Source organism: Cardiocondyla obscurior, linkage group LG02, assembly GCF_019399895.1.
Source record: "Cardiocondyla obscurior isolate alpha-2009 linkage group LG02, Cobs3.1, whole genome shotgun sequence".
Taxonomy (NCBI): Eukaryota; Metazoa; Arthropoda; class Insecta; order Hymenoptera; family Formicidae; genus Cardiocondyla; species Cardiocondyla obscurior.
In genome coordinates this window covers 10666440-10683282 of record NC_091865.1, presented here as the reverse complement: position 1 = coordinate 10683282, position 16843 = coordinate 10666440, and the positions used below count along the sequence as shown (strand labels likewise).

General features: G+C 38.4%; 1 protein-coding gene and 1 long non-coding RNA gene across 5 annotated transcripts; one reads left to right on the top strand and one right to left on the bottom strand.

The window, feature by feature from the left end:
- Window positions 1-37: 37 nt before the first annotated feature.
- Window positions 38-8006, bottom strand: LOC139113477 (thyroglobulin). The gene is made up of 8 exons (XM_070674682.1): window positions 7887-8006; window positions 5719-6146; window positions 5017-5569; window positions 4682-4925; window positions 4221-4489; window positions 2230-4014; window positions 1666-2123; window positions 38-1523 (listed from the first exon to the last, which is right to left on the bottom strand). The coding sequence occupies exons 1-8, from the start codon at window positions 7987-7989 to the stop codon at window positions 1356-1358; spliced, it is 4008 nt and encodes a 1335-aa protein (XP_070530783.1). The 5' UTR covers window positions 7990-8006; the 3' UTR covers window positions 38-1355.
- On the top strand, window positions 5515-16444 carry LOC139113482 (uncharacterized). Of its 4 annotated transcripts, XR_011547699.1 has the most exons (15): window positions 5515-5644; window positions 5713-6047; window positions 6191-6257; window positions 6351-6718; window positions 6850-6980; window positions 7102-7551; window positions 7772-8151; window positions 9915-11926; window positions 12144-12333; window positions 12758-13007; window positions 13309-13958; window positions 14016-15100; window positions 15173-15219; window positions 15367-15518; window positions 16304-16444. It is a non-coding gene; the product is annotated as an uncharacterized lncRNA (long non-coding RNA). The 4 variants fall into 4 exon arrangements; XR_011547697.1 differs by having other exon boundaries at window positions 5713-6257; window positions 7784-8151; XR_011547698.1 differs by having other exon boundaries at window positions 5713-6257; window positions 9915-10652.
- Window positions 16445-16843: the final 399 nt, after the last annotated feature.

Genomic DNA, 16843 nt, shown 5'->3' with positions numbered 1-16843 from the left:
CGTAAATGCATTATACCTACTTTTATTTCATTATCTCTTTTTTTTTCTTGTAAATTAAAGATTATTTTTATGGTTTTTCATAGTTTTTTAATTTTATTCGCTTTTAAATAGTATATACGAAGTAATGGAACTAATAATCTGTAGGATATTTTACTACATATTTATTATTGGAAAAGAGACGAATTCGGATCTTTATTCATCTATATAAATAATCGAACACAGTATAAATCTATAAATATAATAATCTATTTACAATTGTGCGACGTATTAACATAACATTCGTAACCTCGGAATTTTTAATCCGAGGACAATCTTGCGTTAATGACTCCCACATTAAAGAGGTAATGAAGACAAATACCAATAAAAAAATTAATTCAATTCCCATACCTAAATTCTCGACGATCAAACTAATGTCTGTCAGTAAACTCATCACTTACGAGTGAATCATTTCGATTTTTATAAAAAAAAAAAAAAAAAAACATATACTTATATTATCTTTAAAAGCGTGAATCATATTTTTCGAAATATTCTGTAAAATGACTTATTGTTAGATACATTTTCAAGCGATTTATAAATGTACAGCATGTAAACGATATTACATATGTTTCAATGTGATGTAGCTCTGTATAAAAATAATCTATAATCCTATCTATAAAATTGTGAATAGTAAACTTCAAATCTTTAAAAGTATCGCATTTGTTTGATCGTCAAGCCTATGGACCATAACGATGAATCTTGTGTGAACAATAAATTACGGTGAAACTGACAATGTGATATACATGACAATGTTCTGACTACAATGTATACTATACCGTGTACGACATTAATTCGCATTTCCAGTTGTACTTTTTAATTCTTGTGCCTTTGTTTATTAACAGCCACTGTCGAGATAATTAATCCTCTAGTTGAGAACAAACTTAATTACGTAACACAAAATGAGTAAAGGCATTCAGAGTTATGTGAAAGCATGATAATATTCGTCATTAATCATTTTTTAACAGATATAGTTTTGTAACAAAAATTCATATTAACAAATCTTTTTCAATATTTAGACATATTTGTTTTTACGAGAAATTATTTTTTTACTTATTATATTATTTGTCTGGTAAAAATAAAAAAGAAAAACTTATTTAATTAAAAAGCCAGAATCATTGAATTATCGTGCAAAACAGATTATTGTTCTTTGAGGTGGTAAAAGATATATTTTAAAGGATTTTTACTGGTGGTCTCTATGTAGACATATATTATATACTTTCCACAAACTGTTACTTTGAGTACTCCTGGAAAAAGAGATTTAAGAATCATTATCGTACAAGGTAGGAATTACCTATATAAAAAGCGTTATATCGTGAATTTTATGTTTCGACGTTGGTGTCCGACGTATGAATATTCTCTAGCATCTGCTGGGTCGCGATCTCCTTTTCTTTTTCATTTTGTTCCGCTCTCGATATCACGTAAACCGGCTGCTGGCTATAAGCGAGAAAGTGTTGGTCCATAGTTTTTGCGGAATCTTTTAGTTTCATCTGCAATAAATTTATTTTAATAGTCGAACAACGACAGTCAATATTGTAATAATTTTCACGCATGCTAAAAATATATATTTAAATAAAATTTAGAATAAAAAATTAAATTACTTATTAGAGTAAAATTTTAACGAGTTCCTACTTTTTTACGGTATAACATCAACAGAATGACGAGGCTGCTGATGACGAAAGCACTACTCGCGGCGAGTACCATCGTGGCCGTCTGATAGAATGGCGTTTCCATTTGTGTGAGAATCTCACGCTGTTCTAACGCGACCATTCGGCTTTGTGTTGCTACAGGTGTGGAACGATGTGTGAAACGCGAGGTCGTTGCATCCGCGGACGAGCCCAGCATGGACAACTTCTGGATTCGCGTTAGCTCTTCTAAATGAAACGCCACATCTACTTTGTTGGCACCAACAATTTCGAAGCTCAAAATCGCTGAATCCTGATTGATTTCCACACGTATGTCTTTCCGAAGTCTCGCACCGAGCTCGTGCAGGAAATTCGTGGCCTCTCGAATGAATCGCGCTTCATCAGTGGCGAGAAACCGGCCGGGAAAACGTAACGTCACATCAACTGCATCAACTGGAGTAGGCACTAAATGTAACAGATATTTTAGTTTAAACTTTACTGCAATTCTTATCATATACTTATCGAATAATTGCAATTAATTTTATTTTATTTTAAGGAATTCTCTACTCACGGCAAATGCTCGTTCCCTTCAAAAACGGCTCAGATCCAATCAACTGATTGCCGGCTTCGTCAACGCACCAGCACGTATCGCCGGCGCATTGCGTAGGCTCAAATCTTCCCTGAAGATCACATATCGCCGGCACGTGACCTCTATCTCTCATCGCCTGACATCTGGTCCCGAGGATTTTTTCCATGCGATGTTCATCCGTTTCCAGGTCCAATAGAGCATTTTCCATAATCGCTTGAATTTCACGATCTATCTCCTCTGATCTTCTGCCACCCCGTCTTGCTTGCCGGAAGTTACACTTCGGTTCGGCGGACCGGGTGAGCGATCCTTTAATCGGTTGACCCTTACGATTCACACACCAACAGACGCCGACGTGTTCTAGACATTGCACCGGTTCCCACGTCCCGGTGTCGGAATTACACTTAGGCAAGAACGTGGGTTGTTTGAGTCGCTGAGACTGTTTCAGATTTTTTTCGCGCAATCTTTCGCATTGTGATAGCACGGGACACACTGTGTCGCACACCAGCCGACTGGAGAAGTCGTTGTAACCGAGAGTGCACTCATGCTTGCGCCGGCATTCGTTGCGCTCCGGATCGAAGTACCATCTCTCGGTCTCGTTCAAGCCCGCGCTTGGATTGCAGGGCACTCTTCGGGGCGGCTCGAAACAGACCTCGCGTGGCTTCGGACAGCACACTGCGTATTCGTCCAACGGTGACAGTTCGCACTTGTGTGTCGAAGGGCAATGACGGCCGTGTGGTCCGCAGATAGCGATCGAGCCATTTTGATCGAGCAGAGGCGAACTATTCGGACACGGATTATCTTTTTTCGGCAAGCAGACGGGTACCGGAGGACAGGGCGGCGCGCTACACGCCACTTCCACCATTCGACATGCTTCGTTTTCGCCGCGGCACGTTACGCTGCGGCAAGGATCGTGGCATGAGCACATCGGGCAACCTGTGTTCGCGTCCAGCTCGAAACCGTCCGGACAATTAAGCTTGCAGTCGATTTCTGGGCATCTAAAAGGCATATTACAGCGTGGCACGATCCCTTCAAGCACTCGAGTGCCCGCCGCCTCCTTGCCTTCTTCATCCACGCACCAGCACATCCCGCTATGACATTGCACAGGTTCGAATGCACCATCAGCATTACATCTAGGTATATAAATTCTTCTTGCAGGTTCGCCCGATTCTCTCGCAGCATGTTCAGCAACTGCCCGAGCGTGCTGGCAAGCCGTGGCCATGACCGGAGCCACGCATTGCGTGCCACAGCCTGTTGAGCAGCATTTATCACCAGACGAGCACTCCTGATCGTTACTACATTGCAACTCGCAGCTCGACGAGCTCGGTACCAGATACGGGCACTGCCCCGGCTTGGTTGTGAGACATGCTGGCACCGCCGGGCAATATTCGTTCGGGCCGCAATTCACGTCGATCATTGTACAGGTCTCATAAGGGTCGCAAGTAACATCGCTGCAAGGTTCGTGACATCGACATTGCTCACAGCCGGCCTCGTCCACCTCATAACCGTACGGGCATATCAGATTGCAATAGAGACGTTTGCAAATCCGCGTAATTTCTTTAATGGCCTCACAGTCGGTCGAGACGCTCGGGTCCAGTCCAGTTTTCAGGGTTACTCCGCGGTGGTTTACACATTTGCAACTCGTCTCGTTGTGACATTGAAGAGACTTGTAACTGCCATCCTCTTCACATTGAGGTGCCGGAATTGCCAGGGACATGCCCTCTCTCGTACCCTCCATACGATCATTGAAGTCCCGTAAGTACTCGCACACTAAATATTTTAGCAGAAAAGAATGAATATTTTTTTGTACATATCTTAAAATAAAATTTAATTTGTTATAATTCCAATTAAAAAATTTGTATCTATGTTTTTTTATTCTAAAGCTTTTACTCTAAATCGTTACTGTTGTTGAATAAATATTATTTAAAATAATAATTGAAATATATTTATTATCACATTAATTGTAGAAAAATTACTTGTAGGTGCCTTCGCGAGGCTTGATGTTTCCATGCAGCATACCGCTTGGCCAGCTTCCAATACCATTGTACACTTGTAACCATCAGGGCAAGTTTCGTTAGTAGAACAAGTGGCAGCGTTTCCGTCTTGGTCCATCAATGGAGTACCAGATATACAAGGACTCTTATAAGTTTTCTTTGGTTTACATTCTGGTTTCGTTAGGCAAAGAAAATCAGGACAATTATTTTCTCGTTTCAAAACACATTCTTGTCCCTCGGGACATGAAAATCTGTAATAATAATAACTTAATTAAATAATATTCGATTAATTTTTCAATATTAATTTTAATTAACATTAAAAAAAATTTATTATATTACTTATAATTATTTAATAAATATATATGTTTATTTAAAAAATATAAAAAAATTTTAACTTTAATTTGGAAATAACGTGCGTTAATTATTGCAGCAGCAGTGTTTACCCTTCGCAAGGATCGTCGCATTCGCAAGTCGGGCAACCGGAACCATCTGTTTTAAAGCCATATTGGCAAACCTGGGCGCACTGCTGTGATGTGCAAGATGCCGGAAGCGAACGCGCCTTGCTTATCGATCTACAATCAATCTTCTCAGCGGGACCCATAGAGCCGGATATCTTTCTACCTTCGTCGTCCACGCACCAGCAGACAAGGCCGTTTCTTGAGCACTGCTTCGTCTCGTAAGCTCCATCTATACAGTTATTTCATCTTTAAAGGCTTAATTCGAAACAATCGCGACGAATCGACCAATTGATATAACCAATCGATAACTTGATCTTCACCTTCCATGCACTGCGGAATGTAGCCGCGGCCTTGACGCTCGGAGACACTGAGTATCTCGGCAAGCATACGATCGCGATGGCACGCACTAAGATCCCGGGGTATTGTGCACACGTTACCGCCGCAATTCTTGTTGTTGCAGCACTTTTGAGGTCCGGGACACTCAAGATCGTAGCGACAGGCGGAACCGCACGAGCCTGTTATTGACTCTTCCGCAGGACACGTGCCGGGTCGCTGTAATTTTACACTGGATGGACAGCAGACCCCGTATTCCTGTTTAGGTTCCACCAGGCAGCTGTACATCGGCGGACAGGTCGGTTTACCCGGCGTGTCGCCGCAGAGGAACGGCCGCAGCGAGTCCGTGATCTGCAAAGGTTCGCCTGCCGGACAGATTGTCGATAAGGACCTGGTCTTCCGACAGCTGGGCACCGGGGGACACGGCTCCCGAAAACAACTCACGGCGATTAACTCGCACGTCTGTCCAGTTCCCGGACAGGTAACTCCGCGACAGGGATCCCGGCATTCGCATTTAGGGCATCCGGTAACCTCGCTGATCTGTGGAGAACGTTACAAAGAGAGATAATTAAAAAATTATTTTTTTTAATATAGATGGTAACAGAAGCAACAAAGGTATATAAGAAAAAAAATTTTCATAATAAATTAATATGTTAAATATTAATTTTAAATAAATATTTTAGATATACTTCGAATCCTAAAGGGCAGAACATTCGACAGCTGTGAGCTGGACAATTGCGGGGCTTGTCGCAGTCGATGCCATCTTTGCTGGGTGCTCTGGTGCCGGGTATTTCGGTGCCGATCTCGTCGACGCACCAACAGCTGCGATTGTTGGGATCACATTGTATCCTCTCGAATTCGCCGGTTACATTATTGCATCGGGGCACGAACTGCGAAGGGCCCCGGGCGCCGAGAGCTCGCGACCTCCTCACAGCCGCCAACGCCAGCTGTTCGCATCCGGTCAACTCGCCCGCAACGCAGCGGGAACCGCACGCCGTCTTACAGCAACGTTCCTCCGGTGTGCATTGGTAGTCATTCTCGCAGGCCGGTGACCTCGACGGGCACACGTTTTGTTCAACGAGGTTTGGACATCGACCGGCGGCTTTCAGCAACGGCTCTGTATCAATCATGCAATTTATAAACTTTGACATAACCTCTCAGTTTTTAGATGGACGAGTTTAACGGGAAAATGAGCCAAATACTTTAGATGTTTTCTATTTTTTTTTAAGTAAGTATTTGATTTTTTTTCGTCGGAAAAATAAATTAGTTAAAAATATAAATTTTTTATAGAGGACAGAGCAAAATTATGATTAATTTTTAGGTAAATTAATGAGTTATATTAAAGGACGTAAAGGACTCAAGTAGCACGAGAAACAAGATGCTTCCTTGAGAAGGCGGCGTTTTTGAGCACGCTCGCGCTAAAGTATAGCACAACAACGATGATAATAATAATAAAAATAGCTGGAGTCGACGGCTAACGGTTCCTCGGTATCCTACTGCCACACTTACTATACTTACCTAACATGCTATGAGAGCGTTTCAAGGCGGCACCGTAATAGCGAATGCCTTCGACCATTCAAGAAAGGGGGAAAAAAAAACATGAGCGGAACGAAAAAATACGGAAACGAATGTATGGAAACCAATAACTGAAAAAGAGCCGTTAAAAAACTGTGAAAGCGCGAGATTCACGTAAGAATCAATCTATCACGATTTCTTTTCATTTTCATTAAAATTTTTGAATAAAAGAATTGATATGTACATATAGAATCGATGAAGTTTATATAAAAAATAATGTGCTCATAAATCTTTTCAATTCGCAGAAGGAAGTTCTTGTGCAAATTTATGTGCGACACGGAAGTTGACTGTGCATGTTCCGTTACGTGACACATATTAATACACAGATATGGGTGATGCATGCTCGTGTGACAAATGAAGAAAGTATCCGGTTCAGGTGGGTGTACACGAAAAAAAAACTCCGATATTCTATTTCGGTATGCAGCGAAAGTTTCCGAGTATGATGTACGTACAGCACGCGTTGCCTATCAACTCATTACGAATCTTTTAATAAATAGGGACAAAAGGGAGAAGAAAAGAAAGAAAGGGAGAGAAGGATAAGAAAAAGTGAAAGGAGGAAGAGACAGAAAAGAAAAACGAAGGGATGTGCTTTAATGACGTAGGAGAAATTCAATTTGTTATTGGCATGCAAATCGGATTGCCCTCGATATTTATTGAGACGAGATGCATCCTGCTGTAACACATTGGGATAGGAATCAATTGCTGGAATACGAAATCGTAATCGGGAAATTTCTAACCAGCAATATCGCATTATATCGAATGTACATGCATACATCGCATTGCCGATCGTCTACGTCATGTACATTAATGACTGGTAAACGTGTGCAATTCATGCATACGATCACCGACTATACGCGGAACGTACATGAAACGTGTAAAGCGTTTAATGATTATCAAGCATTTCATTTAATTTGATTTGGTCAAGTTTAAATTGCGAAGTTACGCAGGTAAGAATAATGTCTAAATTTATGATAGCAAAATCGCTATGTATCTTGTTTAAAATTGTATAAAATTAAAATTACTCCTGTATATCTATATTTAATTATTGCAAACTGATAAAAGATTATCACTCGGTATTTATTTCAAAGACTAATATTATTAACTTAGCAAAATAAAAACCGTAAATTCACTTGTGAAACGCACTTGTAACATATATTATTTTATCAGTTTCTTTTGCAGATTGGATACATTTTTAACTTATGCACCCGTAGATGCAAACAAGAATAACGAGAAGTAAATAACAAATCATTAAAAAGAAGAAATGAATAAATAAAAAACGTACCAGCGGTGGTCGATGTTGATAAGGAGAGGATGAGCAGCAGACAAGTCGACGACACCCACACAACGGTGCAGGCAAGCCCACCGTTGCAGAAATCACGGCGCATCCTCAGCGCATCAAGTAATTTTTGGATTCGACCGGTTATTATCTGGAACAGTGACAATCGCGTCTTAATTAAAATATCACCTCCAGCTGTCTGTGATAATCTGATGGAAATGCTAATTGCCATGGAAAAGCTCGTCGCTCCAATCATTTGCCCTTTCTCTAGGTACGTATAACATAGGAAGTTGTATGTTTAACAATTCAAGGCTCGTTGATTGTTCTCTCAAGTGAACTATCGCAGCGAAAATATTATTGTCCGGTTACGACGTAAGCCTGGTTTTTTTTTTTTTTTTTTTTTTTTTTCTCCGGTAGTCACCGTGAGTCAGAGACCTCCCCTTTAAAGCCAGGGAGAATAACAATGGAAGTTATGTCTCCTTATTCGTTATGCCGCGGGGAATATTCTAATGCGCTCTCTCCTACGTTATTCATGAGTCGAAGTCGACTTTAAGATCTACGAATTGTCAGACCGTTTTTCGTTCCTTTTTACAATCGTCGTATTCTTTTTGTGGCTCGTTACAAGCCCGGCTGCGACGTATCGTTTCTTTTTATTAAGCGACGATTATCCGACCGCAAGGTGCACCCGCTTCGAGATATTCCTTAGGCAGCTCATAATTAAAAAGAAAAGTGAAAGACTCGTAGCAATTGTTCTCCCTTAACGTAATTATAAATTTTAATATCAATATATTAATTAATTCTGATAATCATAGAAACGCTGTTATTATGTTTATAAAAATACGAACACATTACCGTTGTTGCTTAACAGTTACTGTTACATTGTCAATATCAGTTCCCGTGAAATTAATTCAACATTTAACGAAGGCCAACAATTAATTATTTAGAAAAAAAAAAATAGAATTTAATGCAGAATGTAAAAATTTAACTTTTTTCAGAACAGAGATGTTTCGCATAATCGACTACGATAAAAATTTTACTCTACGAATATACGCAGTAAATAATTTAAGCGTTACTTTCGATTCTAAGCCATATAACGCAAAGAAGCCTATCTCTCTTCTCACGGGACCGTCTTTAATGCACCGTACTTCGTGATTTATATGGCGATAGCTGGCAAGGCTGCTCGACGGTGAAATTACCGGCGCGTTGCGGCGGCTACATCCTCTGGGAAGTCCTCGAATTTAGGGTATAGCCGGGGAACATGAATAATGCAACGATAGTGGGATATGGCCGTAATGCCATGCCACTTCTTGGTGCATGACGGCAATTATCTGAAGCAATCGCGCCGAGATTACGCGATTAGTTATCATCTAATGTTGACCATCCATGGCGATACGATTTCTACGCATTCTGTTAAACGTGGTTGACAAATGTAGGAAGCTGCTTTTTTCGTTCCGGAAATCCCAACATGCTCGGGATTCTTCAACTTTCATTTTGCGACGTGAATCAGTAAAGTAAAGCTGCAATCCGAAATATATTTCTAGTCGATAGAGTCGTTTTTCAATTTATTTCTCCGCGGCCGTGTAGAAGAATATATGCCGTGAAAGATCCAAATATAAAATTATTAATACTTATTATAAAAATTATCAAATTATCTCTATCTTGTATGAAAATGTATCGTTCGCATTTGTTCGACTCGACCTAAATGAGAGACTAAATTTGATGACACGCGAAAGTTTATGTTCATTCACATTATTTAAACATGCCACGTTAATTATACGTCATAATATAAATAGAGAGGATGGGCTAAAAAAACGGAACCAAAAAGTGGGTTAGATTAAAATAAACGGACTCTTTGCGTCCATAAAAATGTAACCATTGCAGTATAACTAGATTTGAATACAATAATAATTCGGTATTTTTAAAAAGTCAATAGAATAAAATGATAAATTTTCTTATTGTTAGCGTTAAAATAGATTTTCTATTAAGCCTGTTAAGAAAGTGTACATTAAATCGCTCTCATGTTGACTTTTACAGGATACACGATGTAACAGAATTGCCTACAGAACATCATATTGTATATCTGGAATGTTCGAGATGGAATGCAATACACCCAGTGAACGAACTACCGTTAAATCAAACGATTAGATCAAAGGGCTAATAAACGAGCACAGGCTTCATTACGCTCAAAAGCGCATTCTTCTTTCGCTTTTATATCGACATCAGTTAGCGATTCAACTCTTCAGCGCAGAGTTTCTATCCGATCGTGATATTTTCCTCATCAGTTTATATAAACCTCCGTGCGTCTACGACTCTCACGATGGATTCACCGGATGTGGGTCACTCGTCGTCATCGACGTCTTCCTTCCGGATCTTGGTTTTCAACTTTCTATTGTCGCAGCGCGTCGTATGGATTCCCGAATGCGTCATCGTCGGTACACTTTCGTAAGAAAAAGGGGAGAGGAAGAGGAAAAAAAAAGAGGAAGAAGCCACTTATGAGAGTGGGCAGGTGGAAGATCGGCATCTCTTCCAAGGAAAGAATCTCGCCGTCAGACCCGTGAATGAGAAAAGAAGTCGAAGTCACGTTGGACGTATCACTGGAATCGCTCGAGGAACTGGCTGGCGGTGCCGAACGACCGAAAAGAAAACGAACAAAACGTCGCACGTCGTATCCTTTACATTCTTCGAAAACAATAAGTGGCACGGCCATGTAATAAAAGCCACGATGCGGTTCGGAAACGACAACGTTAGCGAGTAACTGCTATTCGCGCGACGGTATTATCATTAAGTATACATATATGTTTCATTATTAATGAATATTGAGTAAAATGGGTCGGGATTTCTCAGTTCTGGATGAATATTCCATGGATACGTGCTAAATTTAAGAGATTGTTGGATTTATAATTTAAATTGAATTTTGCATAATTTTTGGTGATTTTGAGTCTACGTTATTTTTATCAGTATTAATATCTTTCTAATTTTGGTAGTCTAATTAAAAAAGAAATATTTGTTACATTTTCTTCGATTAATATCGTTATTACAATTACGATTTTACTTCAGTGATAATAGTTTTAACATTTCACATTGGAGATTGTGCATTCAAACGCAGAGTGCACTTGGCTAATGGCTGCATAACTACAGAGAAACAGTTACGCGTGAAAGTTATCTCGAGCTTCCTTTGTTTAATGATATCGGTGCTTTCCTTAGATTCTATTGAAGCGTATACATATTACGTAATTTATAGAAATTATTGCATATCTTGCAATAAACGAGATTTTATTCAATTTATTGTCACATTATTTATAGGGTTGACTAATTTTAAATTTATCTCATTCAGTACATATTGTTTTTTCAACATATATATTTTTATATTATTTTTTTCTATATCTTTACGATAAATATCGAACACGATTTACATAAAATATTTTAAAGATAGCCTTCTTCAAGTTGAGTAATACAAATTCTTGAATTTTTTTTATTGTTTCTTTATAATATAATTCCGTTTATCTTTGAGAATATTTTACATCCGTTCGTTGGTTTTATCCGAAACCTGCCTCGTAAGCCCTTACAATATTTATGTCTACAAATGGAAATAAGGGAGAGTCTGTATCTTTCCAAACTTGGGTCACGAAATCCTAAGCTGTATTCCTAAAAATACAACTTGCTCACAAAAGCAGTTTGCAGCCAAGTTTACGATTGCATTTAGATAAAATATTTAATTCGTTGCGAAAATACCGAGGATACTCTCTCCCTTCTACGACCCTTTAAAGTTCGGATATTTATGGTGCATACAAGCCGAAGGCCAGCTTCTCGTCCGTAATTATTGTTAGAATTCGGTGAAGGCACGCCAAATCTCTCGCGAAATAAATACGTGGAAGAACGTATATTGTATACTTAATAAGGGGAGCCTCGCCAACAGCACTTTAGGATTGCGTGCACGATTCATCTTTTTTAATTGCACGGTAGATATTCGTATCAGGGAATTGCATGAATTGATTTTGCAACAACTAAAATGGCATCCCAACGTACAGTCTATAATTTTTTAACGCGTAAGAATTATTATTTACTGTTTGTTAATCTATTTAAATTTGTAGATAATTATTTCTCTTTAAATAATCAGGCTATCGTAATAAGATACAAATTTCTATTAAATAATTATATTGGAATTAATTTGGAAGCTAAAAAAAGCATATTATGTGACAAAATTGGTACATCCTGTTAGCTGGTGAATTAATAAATTTCTAATTGAATTTTTTGTTATTACAGATTTAATCGATGCGAATTGCATCTTGTATCACATCCGGTTGGAATAACTATGGCTCAAATTATTACACGAGGATGTTCTTTTTATTATTAATAACAATTCTTCGTTCAATTTCGATTGATTTTCCCCGAGAAATATGCCAAGACGTCTAACCGTTGAACTCCCGAATAATTGACAGTTAGAAGAGATTTGGTAAGTTTTAAAAAAGAAAAGAAGATTAATGCTGAAACTACGCTTTTTAATCTTTTAAATGTTATTGCTTTGGGAAAGCTCTAAAATTCATATTTTAAATGTATTTATAATAATACGATTATAATAGCGTTTAATTATAGTATAAAAATTTTAATTTAAACCTTAATTACAAAACACGTTCAAATATACATATACGATGAAAAATTGAGTAATGCGTTAAATAATCATTTTTCACGATAAAGATAAACTATTGAAGTTGGCTGTAATAATTAAATGTGGTTCAAATTATCACAAGCAACGATTGATTTTGTAAAAGCAGATGCATCTACATAAATCGACAAGAGCAAGAAGCGTTGTAGGCCGTGCAATCCGCCGGTCGTTCCGATCTGATTAGCACGCTGATATAACATTCAATTTCCCACAGCAGGTTACTGATATATAGATACCTTTGGATGATGTGCGTTCCAGATCGCGTTTCCCGAATGCAAACGGCCGGAAGAGTAAACGCGCGATAGAACGGTTCGATGGACGGGTTGTTTTATTTTTTTGCATGCCATTGCAAATTTTTATTCGGATGGAACCGCACGGAAGTATGTCATCTCTTCACAAAGCTGAACTGTAATGAAAATTGTAACGGATGCTCGACTGCCAGAACTGGATTTTAAATGCTACAGGTATGAAACAGAATTCAAAAAATCATGAAAAATATATAAACGATGACTCTTAAAAAAAAAAAAGTAGTAAGGAAACTTCTTAAGTAAAAAATTAACGTAATTTACTATTTAATTTTAATTTTAATTTTATGTAACTAGATGTCTTAAATATTTCAATACGTTTAAAATTGAATAGCTTAATAATGAAGTAGTCTTTTGCATAAGTAAGAAATTATCTATAGTTAAATGTGCAATGTATAATATATAAAAAATTATTTAATATTGAAAATAATTTAATTGATGTCTTTGTATATTTGAATAGGAATAATGAAGGCGATTTCTAAGTTCTGTGATGTAACATTCGAATACGACATACTTTTCCATGGAGCGTGTGAACTAACTTGTTTTGTCGTCACGTAATTCCCGTGGCGGAAACCAAAGTGCATACAAAATCGAGGACGAGGTGCGCGCGAGTTGATGCGAGAAAAAGGAAACTTTTCTACCACGAGATAAAAATCACTACCGACAACTGGCTTTGGCCGGCGTTGCTCCGAAACCGACAACCCATGGATTTCCACCTACGGATGCTTTCTCCCGCAGGACAAAACGCGAGGGAATTTCCCTGATTCGCCAGAGTCCTTTTTCCCGAAAACATCACATGTTCTGCAGCATCACATCACTGTCAGTAGTTTGAAAAATTGACAATCTCTGCTGTTTAAAATTCTATATGCATAGAAGACATTTACATTCAATTTTTCACACTAGACACTAGTGTCTGAAATCAGAAAAATCTTGTGAAGTCCAAAGCTAACAGGAAATTAACAAATTATTATTTGTAGTTGCTTTTTGGTCATCAAAGTATCAAGATGATTTACTTGATGCTCTCTGCAACACATATTTTGAGAAGAAAATATACAAGCACCAAACTCCGATGTGACATTTTTAAACGTAGTTTGAAAAATTGAAACAAAGGTATGTTTCTATCGATTTATCGTATAAAACATTACATACATTTTTTTTCCTTTTTAGTATCACACGAAATCTTCGAAATAAAGCGAAGCTGAGAGTGAAATAAAAAAAGAAAAAGGAGTACTTTCAATTTCGATCTCTATTTAGTCACCGTCAAAGCGGACCATAGGCAACAAATCATATTTAAAATTTTCCGTGCATGTAGTCGGCTTGTGAATAAAAGAAAAAAAAAAATGAAAAAAAAGATAGGTATAAAGGGTATAGACCGTCCTCTCTGCTGTCGGAAGTTACGAGCGCGCCGCTATTTTCCTCGCGCAACACTATTGGAAATTCTTTGTGTGCTTTTGAAAGTAACGCGACGGGTGTTATCAACCAGACGACTACAAAGTACTGCAGATTGCCACAGAGAAGCACAGAGAGAAGCAGTGAAAAATTCTCATTCGCCAAAATTTCGATACTTTATTTCATCGATCGAGACATCATATCTCGTTACGCATTCTTTGAGCTGTCGAAATAAAGCTCTATAAATTGTTAAGAAACGAAAGATTTGAATTTATGATGGTTGCACCAAACTATTGAGAAAATTAACGTAACCAGAATGAAATTGCAAGAGCCGAATTGCTGAAAATAAAACCTTTCACTTTGCTAAATGCGATCGTGAAATATATTACGACACGTTTATATATGACATGATGGATTTAATTAATAATTAATATTAAATCCCGCAGGTTGGAGTGTGCTTCACTTTGTCGAAAGTTCCTTGGAACGAGCACGCGTGAAGAAAAAGGAAAAAAAAAAGGAACTGCTTTCACGTCCGCGTCGCGCGACATGCGAGGATATCGCGGAAATAAAAAACGTTATACAACGCGGTAACAAACGGCGACTTCGTCGCGATTTGAGGCAAAGATTCCGCTACGCGATGATGCTATTTGAAAATTCTTAGCGGTGCATCCTGTGCAAATACACACACGCGAGATGCCACGGGGCAGGGTACGGTTCGGGAGTAACGCTGAGTTTACACGGGTATCGCATTCCACCGCTACTTTAGAAAGTATATAACGCGAACGGGTTACACGGGGAATTAATTAGCTTGAGTACAGTACCGACTTGCGCAAGGATTTATCAAAAAAAATTTATGACGTCTAGTAAGTACGATAAATTATAGCACATAAAAGTAAAATTTATATATATGTATGTTTTTTTTTTTTTTCTTTCAGAGAGATGAAGAAATGTACTTCCATGTTCTTAAACTTCCATAAGTTAGGTACGTACATGAAACATAATTAAATTACATACGTTTAAATTACGTACGAAAAAAAGTGAATAGATATAACTTGCGCAATATCGCGCAAATAAAATGAGAAATTGGAGAAAAATAGCTTCAAGAAATAACTAAATTTTCTTTTTTTAGGTGACAATGCAAATAATATATATGTACACTTCGCACGGAGAGTTTTACTGCAAAAATGCAGGAAATGATGTTTGATTACGATGTACTGGTAACGGATAATGGCTGTAAAAAGTTTCGGTACCGTCACTTTCTATTTAAGCGTTGGAAGAGTTGTAAGTACAAAGACGGAAATCATTTTAATACACGTTCGGTCCCACTTATTTAACAAATATGAAAAAGAATGAAACAGAGGCAAATTTGAACGAGAAATAATTATCTTTATTTTTTATAATTTCTGTATTTTCGCGTGTTATAAAATGTGAGCACTTGAAACGCGAACTTTTACAACTAGCTGAATGCCGAGGCTTCGCTCTGAGAGAGCGATTTAACGTGAGACATTTAAAGAAAAGGAAAAAGTTCCTTTGACATTTTCCACAGTGCTATTTTATTCTCCGGGAATATGGATCCGTTTAAGCCTCATTCTAATCGCAGCTTGGAAAGTATTCTCTGGGTGGGAAAAGAATTTCTCCGCGCTCATAAATAAATCAGCGAACGTCTCATGATGAGAAAGAAGGATTTTTCGCGTGTTGAGAATAAATCTCTGCTAGAAAGTTACTGGTGCTTTATAATTTTCATTCTTTTTCTTTTATTTGTATAAAAATTGACTCGTTTTTCACAGTCCTAACAAAACGTGTCCAACAATCGATTAGCGCGGTGCAACGATATGAACTTTTGTTAAAAATAGAATTGCAGTTTGATAAAATCATTAGTAAACAACCAATCGGTTTGATCTTTCATTTTTTACAAACTGTTACCCTAGAACTTTAATTATTTTTACAAATCTGTTATCTCAATAGTGTATTGCTCCCAATAAATTTTAATTCAAATATTTATATAAGTTATAACGCATTTTAAAATTAAAATAATTCACATAATTGTATTTACTTGACTCTTCCAGGATCATTGTCAGCCGGAACTTACCTTGCGATCGTAGTCGTGTTCGCTACTGAGGACGACACCGGCGAACCGGAACTCCTTCCGTTGTAAACCTTCAAAACTCCTTTAGAAGTAAACCCTTTTACGCGTAGCACCTTGCGGGGAAAAAGCTGCGAGCAGTAGCACCGTACGAGGACGCGTCACGACTGCGTTGCGATTATTTACAACGACGACACGACGACGCAGCTCTCTCGTGTGGTCCTCCGACGCGCGCCTCTCGCCTCTTCCGTTCAGTCCGCGCAGAACGACACCCGTATACTGGTTCTCGGCTAGCCCCGCCGCTCGGCGGCCTCGTATGATGACCCCCTTCTAGAATTCAACGGCCCTTCTGACAGCGTACGACACGATCACCAACGCGCATCGCGCGACGTCGGGATCGAAATCGATCACTCGTCGAAAAGTAGATTTTGACAGGTAGACGGGGGAGGAATTATTATGCGATCTAACCGCCGAAAGGGGCTGCTTGCATCCCGGATCATCCCGGATCCCGCGATCAACGTTA